This window comes from Pseudozyma hubeiensis, assembly GCF_000403515.1.
Source record: "Pseudozyma hubeiensis SY62 DNA, scaffold: PHS8, whole genome shotgun sequence".
Taxonomy (NCBI): domain Eukaryota; kingdom Fungi; phylum Basidiomycota; class Ustilaginomycetes; order Ustilaginales; family Ustilaginaceae; genus Pseudozyma; species Pseudozyma hubeiensis.
In genome coordinates this window covers 139,522-151,298 of record NW_012133790.1, presented here as the reverse complement: position 1 = coordinate 151,298, position 11,777 = coordinate 139,522, and the positions used below count along the sequence as shown (strand labels likewise).

At 57.2% G+C, this 11,777-nt stretch overlaps 4 protein-coding genes across 4 annotated transcripts; 1 reads left to right on the top strand and 3 right to left on the bottom strand.

Moving 5' to 3' along the window:
• Positions 1 to 446: 446 nt before the first annotated feature.
• On the bottom strand, positions 447 to 1,329 carry PHSY_000551 (hypothetical protein; the record flags this gene model as incomplete). The annotated part of the gene is made up of 2 exons (XM_012331188.1): positions 447 to 1,155; positions 1,262 to 1,329. The coding sequence occupies 2 exons, from the start codon at positions 1,327 to 1,329 to the stop codon at positions 447 to 449; spliced, it is 777 nt and encodes a 258-aa protein (XP_012186578.1).
• A 525-nt stretch (positions 1,330 to 1,854) lies between these two features.
• PHSY_000550 (hypothetical protein) lies at positions 1,855 to 5,766 on the bottom strand (the record flags this gene model as incomplete). Its single annotated transcript, XM_012331187.1, has 1 exon — positions 1,855 to 5,766. One exon carries the CDS (start codon positions 5,764 to 5,766, stop codon positions 1,855 to 1,857), a length of 3,912 nt encoding a protein of 1,303 aa, XP_012186577.1.
• Positions 5,767 to 6,100: 334 nt separating this feature from the next.
• Positions 6,101 to 9,214, bottom strand: PHSY_000549 (hypothetical protein; the record flags this gene model as incomplete). Its single annotated transcript, XM_012331186.1, has 5 exons — positions 6,101 to 6,271; positions 7,952 to 8,181; positions 8,363 to 8,405; positions 8,525 to 8,729; positions 9,108 to 9,214. 5 exons carry the CDS (start codon positions 9,212 to 9,214, stop codon positions 6,101 to 6,103), a joined length of 756 nt encoding a protein of 251 aa, XP_012186576.1.
• Positions 9,215 to 10,706: 1,492 nt separating this feature from the next.
• On the top strand, positions 10,707 to 11,525 carry PHSY_000548 (hypothetical protein; the record flags this gene model as incomplete). Its single annotated transcript, XM_012331185.1, has 1 exon — positions 10,707 to 11,525. One exon carries the CDS (start codon positions 10,707 to 10,709, stop codon positions 11,523 to 11,525), a length of 819 nt encoding a protein of 272 aa, XP_012186575.1.
• Positions 11,526 to 11,777: the final 252 nt, after the last annotated feature.

Sequence of the window (11,777 nt, the reverse complement as noted above, 5' to 3'; positions counted from 1 at the left end):
GGTTTCAACAGAAACGTCTTTATATCCACAGCGACGCGTGATCACCAACGACGCAAAACCCTGCTGCGCAGTTGTCAGCGCACAGCTCGAGCGTTCCGCACAGCTCGTTCGTTCCGCACCTTATCGTTCCGCCTCGTCCCTTTCATTTCACAGCTCAAGTTTTGGCCAAATCGCGGAAGTCAATTAGCCACAGCTGCTCCGCTCGATGACGGAGAGACTCTGCGGGATGCAGAAAGGGGGCGCCTGAACAAAGCATTCAGGTTGTCGTGGAGACGCCTTTGAACGTGACCATCGGAAACGATGCGACTGTTGAGTCCCTCTTTAGGATTCCGCACTCAGCGCTATCCGGATGCATCGCGCATCCGAATTCAGCGCTCATCCACACGTCCGCAAGCAAGCATTTGACTCACTCTATTACCGGATCTTTCCTATAACCTACACTCCAATCAGTAATCCAACGCAGGCTCGCCCCTCGCCTCGTTCAAGTAACCCTCCAACTCCCAAGCACCGTTCCAGTACTTGACCCCTGCCTTGACGCCTCCTTCCTTCGCGATCCTCGTCTGCAACCCTCTGAACTTCCTCACGAATGCCAGGTCCTTCGGCTGCAACCTCAGTACGGGGCAGAAATCATTCCCACCATCACCCACGTAGATGATCCTATCAAACGCATCCCTGCCCCCGTTCCTCTGCAGGAACGCATCGAGCTCTTCTCCCTTGCACATGTTTGCGCTGCAACCGACCTTGCATCCGTGCTGCTTTTCCGCCGTCGCAAGGACGCGGCGTTGCAAGATGAGCGCACCGGAATCGTTGAACGCTGCCGGGTTGGTGACAATCTCGTCGAAGAGCGATTCGAGCTTGTGGTGACGCAGGATGGTGTCGATGTAGACGGTGTTGCTGTTGGACAAGAGGAAGAAGGTGGTCTGACCGGCAGCTTTGAGGTTGCTGACACCGCGTTTGACACCCGGGTGGAAGGGTAGGGTCTGGAGCGCGGATCGAATGTCGTCCGGCGTTGCACCTTGTTGGTGAAGCTTGACGAGAAGCGATGCGCAGAGATCGGTGAACTGCTCGCTTTTCTTGCGTCGTTGCAGCTCGGCCCGAAGAGGTGGGCAGAGAACTTCGTGTACGTATCGGTCCGTGTCTTGATCAACCAGCGACCTGTATGCGGCGAAAGCAGAGCAAGCCGAGATCAGCAACTTGATACGTTTGACCAAGACGCATCCATACAGACCCGCGGCGTGATCATCCAAGGACCCAAACTTACCAGTCAAAATCGAACACGATGAGCTGCTTACCCTGCAGAGCAGGTAACGGTGAAGGTGCCGTGTTCATTGTCGCTGCCGGGAAAGGAAGTGATGATGATGGTGGAGAGCTCGCAAGCTATCCCGAAAGATGGCATGCACGCGTGCCCGTCTTGAACCTTTCTTCTCAAATCAGACTTTTTTTTTGGCAGTTCGAGTCAAGCCAAGCAGCCGAAAAAGCACAATCAAATCTAATCGCTCCGCTCTGTGCCTCTCTCTCTCCGCGACTCGCCTGCACTCGGCGAAAAGGCGAGTCGCATCTGGCCAATCACACACAATGTGCGTGTGTCGCGTGTGTCCACGTTTTTCCACAAAGCGACTCGACTGCAGGCAGCCCCTGCATGTAACCGTCACTTCAAGGACCATAGGCAGGCACACTCTCATTCCCCAACGAGAACAGATCTAGCAACCAGAATCGTTGTTTTGCAAACTATATACATGCACTTGGATGCTGTTGAATGGATGAGAAGGTCATGAAAGCGAAACCGAAACAGTCGAGCCGCGGAGGGTATGTGTGTATCGAGAGCAAACCAGAGCAATGGCCTGCGATGCAACTTCAACGAACCTCAAAATCACCAAAGATGTGGTACACGTTGTTCCAATCGGCCTGCTGACCCTTGGTCTTCTTGGATCCGACGTCGTACCTCTCGGCCCAGTACGACGTGGTCTCCTTGCCGCCGGCACCCGTACCCGGCGTCGCGGGCGCAGGCTGCCACAGCTGCTCGCGCGTATCCGGATCCGTGGTCCTCTTGAACCAGCGCGGCTCGTGCGGCGGCAGCTCGCCCGCCTCGCGCTTCTTCCTCGTCTCTCGCTGATAATTCTCGAGCTTCTGCTTGAGGTCATTGGCCTGGTCAAACTTGCCGCTCTCGAACGCGCTCAAGTCGGGTCGCAGTCGGCAGTCGGTGGGCGCGAGCCAGGGGCGCAGGTCGTCGGGACACGAGTTGAGCGTGATGGCGAACGGTGTCAGGTTGAACGGCGACGCCGGCTTCTCCGAGTTGCGCCACAGCAACAGGTACTCGGCGAGCGGCTGTGCCGTGGCGATCTGTCCGTCCGGTGCATCCACCGTCTGGTCCGGATTCAGGTCGCCCGATCCGGCACCGCACTTTCGCGCCACCAGCTGCGAGTTCCAGCGACCCGCAATGTCCCATCGCAGCGTCCCCTGCGCGTCGTACACGCTGCCGCGAATCTCGAACGCGTCCTTGCCTCGCCAGCCTCGTGGCTTGAACGTGAGCACGCAGCGGTCGCCCGTCGCATGGTTCGTCACCTCCATGTCTCCAAAGTGGTCGATGGTGGGACTGCCTACAATGAATCCGGAAACCGACGTCGTCACCTTGTTCCACGAGTAGTGCTCCATCACGTGGTCGTCGGTCAACAAAGGCGCGCTCTTGAGCTCCTTGTCCGTGTTGACCCACTTTCGTGGCACCTTGAGGTTGACGTGGGCAACGCCGGTCGGTCGGATCTCAAAGGTGCGGCCGAGGAACTTGGACTTGGCATCGACGCATCCCATGTAGTCCCACGTAGGCGACTGTGCGAAGCAGGCCGAGATGGGCGGGTGGTGCGAGACCTGCTCCGAGTAGTACCTGTACTTCTTGTCTGGACGCATGTACTCGAACGTCTCGCCCAGCAGCGGGTTGAACGGCTTTGCGATTCGACCGATCGTCGACGAGTAGTTGCTCATGGCGAAAGCGGCGACGTAGGCGATACGCTTGGTCGAGTCTTCCTGCATCGATGCGGCGTCGAGGCACTCGGAGAACTCCATGTCCTCGGCCATGCGCTGCAGCATCGACGTGGGTTCGTTGAAGCTGACAGGGAACGAGATCTTGGTCAGGTCCTTGCCGATGTTGTTCTTCAGAATCGCCCACAGCGAGACCGAAGGTCGGTCATCCTTGCCGATGGGCATATGCGTTCGCAGGTGCTTGTACGGCTCGAAAGAAGCCATGACGAGGTCGTCAAGCATGTTCTTGTCAAACTTCTCGGGCCACTTGTTGGTGTCGGTCTCGGGCTGGCTGAGCGCCTGCTCGACCTTGAGTCCTGGCAGATCACCCGTCTCGATCGCGTCAAAGAAGTCGTCTTCGGCATCGTCCATCGAGTCGCGCGCCATGCTCGTGTCGTCTGCGATTCCCATGATGGCCGAGCGTTGGCCCTGGATAGGAGGAGTCAGCTGATCGTCGAGCTGCAGCTGAGCGCCGCCCTGCTCGCCCAGGCGGCGTGCAGCGAGGGATCCCGCATTGCCGCTATCAGCAGTCTCGTACGACTGAAGCGTCGAGTGACGGCGTGCGTTGTGAAGCGACGATGCCATGGAGCCGGAGGCCGCGAGCCCCGCGCCGATGCCAACACCAGCGCCACCAGGCGACAGGATCGAGCCGGGCGACGAGCCCATGGTCTCGCGCACCTCGCGCAGCGCTTTGCGCCTTCGTGCATTTTCGGCAGCGGCCTCCTTGAGCTGCGACTCCATCTCGGCGTGCTGTTGTGCCAAGACGGCCATGTTCTCCTCCCAGAGGTGCTTGATCTGCAGTTCGCGTTCGTAGCGCTTGATCATGTAGGTTTCGCGTGCGCTGACCATGGTCTGGTAGCGTTCGACCAACTGAAAATTGCTTCTGACGGCGGCCTCGAGCGCCGACCGCAGCGAGTCGCCATTGCTCACCAATGAGCCCGACGAGGCGCGGCTGTGCTTGCCCTCGCTACCATCAACGCTACCGGAGGGAAGAGCGTTGGAAGCCAGCAGCGTTTCGACGAGGCGCTGACTTGCTTCTGCCTGCGCCTTGAGCGTTTCGGCGGTGAGCGAAAACTCGCTCTCATATGGGATGCGTCCAGCGGCAGCGCTCGCGCCAGCATCGTCGTCTGCTCGTTCGCCGCTCGACAAGCGACTGAGCAGACTTGGGCTGCGATTGAGAAGAGGTAGCGATCGTTCGCTCGCGGCGCCCGAAGGAGGCTGTGTGCTGGGGGACTTGAGCGAGAGCAGACCGCTGCGGCTTCCTTTCTCGCTCGGTGCAGTCGACGAAGGACGTACGATGCCGGCGGGGTTGGCGAGCACCGTGGCACCCTGGATGCCCTGCCCGGCCGAGAGGGAGGACGAGGAGGGAGCACGTTGACGGTAGATGGACTCTGTCGCTGTTGCGCGGCTCGACTGTCGCTCGAGGTTGAAGAACTCCTTGGTCTGCTGGAGCACTTGCACCCAACGTGCGCGCTCGACGGGATGTGTGCCGCGGAGGTAGAGCTTGGAGGTGCCCTTGCCCGTCTCGCTGAGGATCTCGAGGCGGTGCTTGTCGTTGTTGTCGGCGCGGATCTTGGCGTAGCGCATGTTGATGGCACCGCGTGACTGCTTGCCCTCGTCGTCCTGGCTGTGGTAGTAAGAGAGGATGCCGTCCTCGAGCACGAACCATCGCGTCTTGTAGCCATGAGCGATGTTGGTCCACTTGCCGAGGTAGCCCTTGAAGGAGGGTGGCTGACCGGATTGGCTGGCTTGGGATGCTTTGGCAGCGTCGGCGTTGTGGAGCTGACGCAGGAGCGCCTTGACCTTTTCGTCCTTGGTGACGTCGTTGACACGCTTGCCGCGACGGTCGCGGGCGTAGACGTCTGCACCCTTGCGCACGGCGGTTTCGATCATGCGCGTGTCTTTGCGCTTGACGGCCTCGTGCAGGAGCGTGCTGCCGTTGCTACTATTTGCGTTGAGGTCGATGACAGCATGTCGTGGCAAATCGAGGAGCTGGTGAATCTTGACGTCGGCACCGGCGGCATCCTGCTCGTATGCGGCGAGCAGGTCGAGATACTTGGCATTGAGCTGTGCGCGGCTGACTTGGATCTGTTGGGCGATCTCGGGCGTTTTGGCTACTGCCAGTGCATCTCTGCCGTCCTTGTTGGGCTTAGAGTCGTCGATGTCGTTCTGATCGAGCAAGAGCTGAACGACATCGTCACGACCGGAAGCCGAGGCGATGTGGAGGGCCGTGTTGCCCTGCTGAGCCTCGACCGCGTTGAGGTCGATGGTCTTGTAGTTCAGAAGGAACGAGATGATGTTGAAGTCGGCGCACTTTACGGCAAGGTGGAGCGGACTGGTGCTTTCCTTTGCGAGAACGTTCGAGTTTTTGGCGGAAGGTTGTAGGAGAGGGATGAGAGCTTGCTGATCGCCCTTTCTCAATGCCTCCAGGAGCTTGAAGCTGTAGACGGCTTCGGCGACTTTTGGTTTGCGAGTGGAGGCGGCGGAGGAGGGTAATAGAGCGGATGCGGAGGACCGATCAACAGTAGACGTTGACGGACCAAGGAGTTGGTCGGCATCCGCGCGAACGTGTGAAGGCAGTGGTGGTACAGGGGGTGGCGAAGGCGGCGTCGATGCGGATGAGTCGCGAAAGTCGAGCGCAACGTTAACGAAAGAGCGGGCGCCGACGGAGAGTCGACGTGCACGCGTAAGTAGTGAGTATGAAGAGGTGCGGCGGATATGATGAGGGTACGGTGGATGTGTTTCGGCAGCCATGATCGAGACGGTAGTGGAGAGGATGGTGGACGAAGCGAGCGTTGCCAATCAATGAAAGAAAGGGAATGGTTGCGGAGATGTTCAACGGAGTGAGCAGCGTATGAGAGAGGGAGAGAGCGTCAGTGTCGCTTGTTACATGAGAAAAGAGGGATCAAGAGTGCGGAAGAGGGCAGTGATGAAGGAATGCATTCCAGGCAGGAAGCGTTTTGTTCGTTGCTTGACGGCTGTTCGCTGCGTGCAGACACGCTGACCAGGCTGAGCTCGCTGCAAGAGGCTCGAGCGGCTGCCTATTGTGCAAGCAAATGCCAAGGCCAGATGCTATGAGGCTGCGCTGCTAATCCCGTTTCTGGGCCGCAGCGTCAGGCTTGGTCCGATCGGACCGCTTGGGGTCATGTAGGAGCGAGGGTGGGGAAGGAAGAGATTCGAGAGCCAAAGACTTACCGTCGTCGCCAGATGTGACGCTGCCGTTGGAAGCGTGCGCCATCGTTGCCGGATCTAGTTGTGGCTGCGGATCAGCCGACAGGAGGCTGTGTAGTTGATATGAGTGCTCGCAAAAGATTCGGAAACGATGTCGTTGCGTACGGAGCCGGATGTGCCGTGCACGGGTATAATAGAGCTGTGACTGCTCTTGCAGCGGACGAGCCGTTTAGGGGGAGCAATCCTTCAGCCCACCTAACGTAGCAGCGGATGTTCCGATCCGACGATGCTGCAAGGGGTTTGGACTAAGCGCTCAGAAGGAGAGTCCAAAGCGATTGCTGGGCGCGGTCAATGTCCGAGAGCCGCGCCAACGTGTATCTTGTGGTGGCAATCGAGAAAGGGGATGAAAGGGAAGTCGAGTGGGTCGTCGGAAAGGGACGAGGCTTGACAAGGTATGATGGAAGTGCAAGCTAGGAGTCGCATGCAGCACCGGCAAGCAAGTGAGCGCGAGCGCGAGTGTGTGACAATAGATGACGGGTTGCGGTTTGCTTTGGCAATGCAGAAATTGAATGATATCTCAGCCTGCTGTTGATGACGAGCGTCCGAAATCCCACACTTTACATGGACCGCGCGCACGCCTTTGGTGCAGCCACCGCCGCGTCGCTGCTCTCTGCGCGGCTTGGTCGGCGACTTGCGTATTTTGAAAGACACTCGAGAAGCGGAGTTGAGGTCTTCTGCAAGCCGCTGCAGGTCGAAGGGCACAAAGGCAGCAGAGCAGACTTCGCTGGACCACACACACCTTCAGCTTTTTGAAAGTGTACCACCGAGTCTCGGTTTGCATAATTTGGGATCAAACACCCAGAGGAGAAAGCCCTGAAATCACGAGGCAAGCGAGATGAGGAGGTGACGTTGCTTCTTCTCTGGTTCCGACTGCCAGTCGTTTTCTTCGTCGTCGTCCAAAAAGACCCTTCGCTGAAACAAGTTCATGCACCTGACGACAGGCCAAGGCATCGACTCTGTGTATGTCGAGCAATCCTCTCATCCCTATTCCACGAGATGCGTAACGTGGAGTATGTATTGCACAGTGACCGTTTCATGTTTCGATCTGCATTGGTGCCTTGCCTCTGCAACGCTGCATCTCGACGAGCCTCGGTTGCAGAAAATAGCATCACGGTGAGTTTGAGCACCCTTTTCAGCAGCATCCCGGCCGTCGACAACAATACAGCAGTGGCTGCACTCGTAGCATGTCAGCTAGGGTACAGCGTGAGGTTGCGTGGCAACAGGCCAGCCCTCTTTGCTGTCGAAATTCGGCAGCGAGCCAGAGGTTTGTGTGAAGGTGCTCGCTTGTTGTCGGTCCCTGCTGGCTTTCAAGACAAGAGCGAGCAGCCGACACTGCACTCGCGCCGTTCGGCTACGTCATATCCTTCGATTGTGAACGATTCGGCAGCGTGGCAATGCGCTCACGGCCGGAATCATATTTTCCAACAGTTATTTTAACAGAATGTGAGATCGAACAGGATCCCGCCGGCTGCCAAGCTGTCAGGCCTCGCCATATATCACGCGGAGCCTCGCTCAGATCAAGTTTGATCACCATCATCGCTCACTCGTCCAGTTACTATCCCATCAGCCTGAGACAGACATCAGAGTCCTGAATGGGTGGGGGTCGAATACGGGTGTCGCTTCATCCAAATGCAGATGCAGCGTGAAGGGGGAAGATTTCATTTGGACGCTGGATGAGTCCAGCCGTGTAGCGCAGGAAACAGGATACCTTACGAGCATTGGGTGAAGCCATCGTAGCTGGCCGCACCAGTGTGGCTGCAAGTGATATCAAAGAGGTGTCAGACGCAATGAAGCGAGTGTCAGTGGCTGTTTCGGCAGATGAAGAGGTTCGCTGGCAGGCGCATACGTACGTGACGGTGGCACAGAACTCGCCCGTGTTGGTCTGGTAGATGACACGGTCGGGGCCAGGAGAGACGTAGTTGTCTTCAGTAGAGTAGTCTGTAGGGGATCAGAGAATGAAGCGGGTCAGTCCGGATTCTGCATATCAACTTTTTCCTTGTTGATCCTCCTCCTCCCCCCACAGCGCGCGTTCATCTTCCACCTCGCCGCCGTCGTTTCAAGTTTTCGCATCGATACAAACATGGTCCATTGTACACTAGTGGGAATTCTGACCACGGACCCGACCCGCAGCACAGTTCAATGCCCTCCGAGGGCTCGTCTCTCTGTATGAAGTGAAAGAAAACGAGAGGAGGAGAGTCAATAAATGACTTTTGCTCGTCATGGTCCAAAAAAGACGGGTTTTAATTATTTCGAATATTTTTTTTTTGGCCAAGACACCTACGTATGCGTGAGGGTAGTTGTCGGGCCTGTCTCCACTCTGCGCATCTTGAAGACCAGCCTGAATGGCAGTGTTCATGTCATCGTAGGAGTATACGTTGCCGCCGCAGTTGGTCGACTGAGGGATGTCGCAAGCGGCGCCGAGACCGGCAGCAAGGGCAAGAACGGAGGTGATGGCGAAGAACTTCATCTTGAAGTGTGTCTGACGGCTGAAAGATTCGTGGATGTCTTGTTAGTGTTCAGCCTCACAGGACGGTACTTATATACCTTCGAGTCATCGAGACATGGGCGAGCTAAAGGATAGAGAAGCTGGGCGACGAAGGAAAGGCACAGCGCAAAGCTATTAGCTGTGCAGGGGAGCTGGAAGCGAGAAAACGTTCCTCGCCGAAGCTTGTTGTCGGGTAAGCCGATGATGGCTGCACTCCATCAAACGTTCCTCTCTAGATCGGAAGACGGAGATAGTATAACGCCCAAGCTAAGCGCCTTTGCTGTTGCCGAGCCTTGCCACCCGAGGGCGGAACACTCGCTGCCGGCGGTCGGTGTCAAGGCAGATACAGCTGGTCTCCTGCAGCACAGATCCAGCTTACCAGCTGCCACGTTCTGCCGGTCGCTCCAATTGACGGCACAAGACCTCGTCTGGAATCATTGAGCAAGTAGATCTGACTTCACACGTTTCCGTTGACAAGCTCAACATCTCGACTGACGTCGCCGGCGGCGGTGCAGAGATCAAGAAGCATGAATTCGAGGTCGGGGAGAGTTGCATCTACGAAAGGCAAGGCGGTCATGCTGACGGTCCGTTGTGCACGTGCGAACAACGGAAATCCACTTGCAAGCTTTGACAGCTAAGCGAACTCCTTTTGCCGATATTTAGTTTGATGGAGCAACGACTTCCGGTGCAACATCACGGCACGACTCTCCAGGGCAACCTTCATGCGCTTCCGGCAGCCGCGACTGTATCGAGCTCACTGAGCCCTGCAGTGCTAAGGAATCGCATCAGCGTAGAGGATTCGGGCTTTCCTTGCTGGAGCATGGACGTGCTTGGCCCGCTATGATCGACAGGTGTCTCGGGTCAAACGGTCCATGCCGGCGGCTCCGTGGCTACCATCAAATTCGGCATGAAACGTGTTCGAGGAGTTGCGCTGCACTTCTGGTCTGAGAAAGGCTTCCATCGCAATGACATGATCACACGCGGGACTACTCACGCCGTGCCGGCGGCGAGGTGCATTGTGTTCGGGAGCCGCGGAAGTGCGATATGCGCACTACTCGGTCCCTCATTGATGGCAGGGTCAATTGTTGTCAATGTTGAGTTCTGCACGCTAACATTCCGATGTCTTTACTCAACTCTAGCGTTCAATCTCTCCCTGAATGACGCTTCACGAAGAACCAAGGCGGATGCTTGCCGCGAGGATGATTCAATCCCGGCATCACCGAGATGTACACGAGCAGAATGTCTTCCCGTCCATTGATGCTGTGAACCGATCCACTGCTGACGACAAGGGAGGTCACCTTCGCAGGTCGAGCAGAATGACCAGATTCCGGGTGTGACAGGCGGACGAAGACCAACCCAAGACTGGTCAAGGATGACTATGGGAGGGTGCGAAGTACAGTGAGGTCAAGCTCTTGGACGAGGTCGTGTGACCAGTGTCATATCGAGGACCATCTTGGACCGTCGAAAACGAGGCTTTGCCTGTTCAGCTGGATCGTAGAGACCACTTGGGACGTGACGCTCGAAAGGCTGGCTGGCTGGCTGGCGGGGCTCTTTGGATCTGGCATGCTCGGCCTGCGTCACCGTGCGTGCGTTCTGTCCTTGCGTCGCGAGTCTGCAAAAAAGTCTCGAGGGAATTGCTGGGAATTTTCTCCACAAAAATGTGACTGTGACTGTACACACGAGATCGCCTCTTGTCGCCGAGCTGCTGCTGCTCCTGCCGGTGCTGTGTCGTGTCGAAACTGCGAGAATCGGAATGTGCGCTCCCGAAGCGAGGTCAGGGCTCAGTCTTGAGACCGACCACGAGACTCCGACCCTGGATCGATACCGTGCAGCAGCAGCAGCAGCAGCAGCAGCAGCAGCAGCAGCAGCAGCAGATATATGAGCCAATCAACCAGACAATCCACTCTCGACCTCTCACCACCAACCGTGCAACCAAAGACTTTTCACCTCCACCACACCTACCAACCTAAAGACCAAGATGGCGTGGAACGACGACCTCCTGCTCAAAGTAGCCAACATCGTGGCCTACGTCTTCTTCACCACGGGCAATGTCTACTCGCAACTCGGCGTGGGAGCCAACCCGGTGGTGCAAGAGACCTACCTCTCGCCCGAACGATGGATCTACGGCGTGTGGCCCTTCATCCACTTCCTGTTCCTCGGCATGATCGTGTACCAGTTCACCGATGCTGGATCCACCCACGTCGTCCACGGCATCGGATGGAGGTTCCCCGGACTGTGCATCCTCAACGCCGTCTACTCTGGACTCATCTCTGCGCAGGTCAATGCACACCACGATCGCATCTACGCCATCCTCGCGTTTGTTGTCATGCTGCTCATCGCCGGCACCGTCTCGCACTGCTACCGATCCCTCAAGGTGCACCACACCGCCAACAACTTGGCTGACACCGTGTTCGTTCACCTCCCTTTCAGCCTCTACCACGGCTTTGTGGTCGTGCTCCTCTTCGTCACCGGTTTCGAGGCGTTCGGCGTCAACGCCATGACGCACAAGGCTGGCATCATCACCAAGATCGTTGTGTTCCTCTCGCTGCTGTTCCTCGAGTCCACCGCCGCAGGTTACGTGTGGTACTCGGAGGGCGACGTCGCCGGTGCGCTCGTGATCAGCTTGAGTCTGCTCGCCATCTTCCAGCACCAGACCTCGAGCAAATTCATCCACTGGTCGGCACTCGCCTTCTTCATCATCAGCCTGATCGCCGTTCTCAGGGCTGTACTCTCCATCTTTACCAGCAGGAACAGGACCGCCGTCACGGACGAGGAGCGCGCTCCTTTGGTCGGATGAGTCGTTGCTCAGGATCAGTATCACCCTTTCGCTGCTTTTTCGTCATCCCCCTCCCTTTGACGTCGCCGTCCTTGTTTCTCGATTCGAGAAGCGTTCATCCTCGCGTCTCGTGTCGAATTCATCACATCGCGACCTGTTATTGATACCAAAGCATGCACGAATCCATCATCTCTTGTGCATCGATGTTTGTGGGCGTGTTCTTCTCTACTGTCCTGCACACGCTGCCATATTTTGCAACCTCTTGTTGTTCTT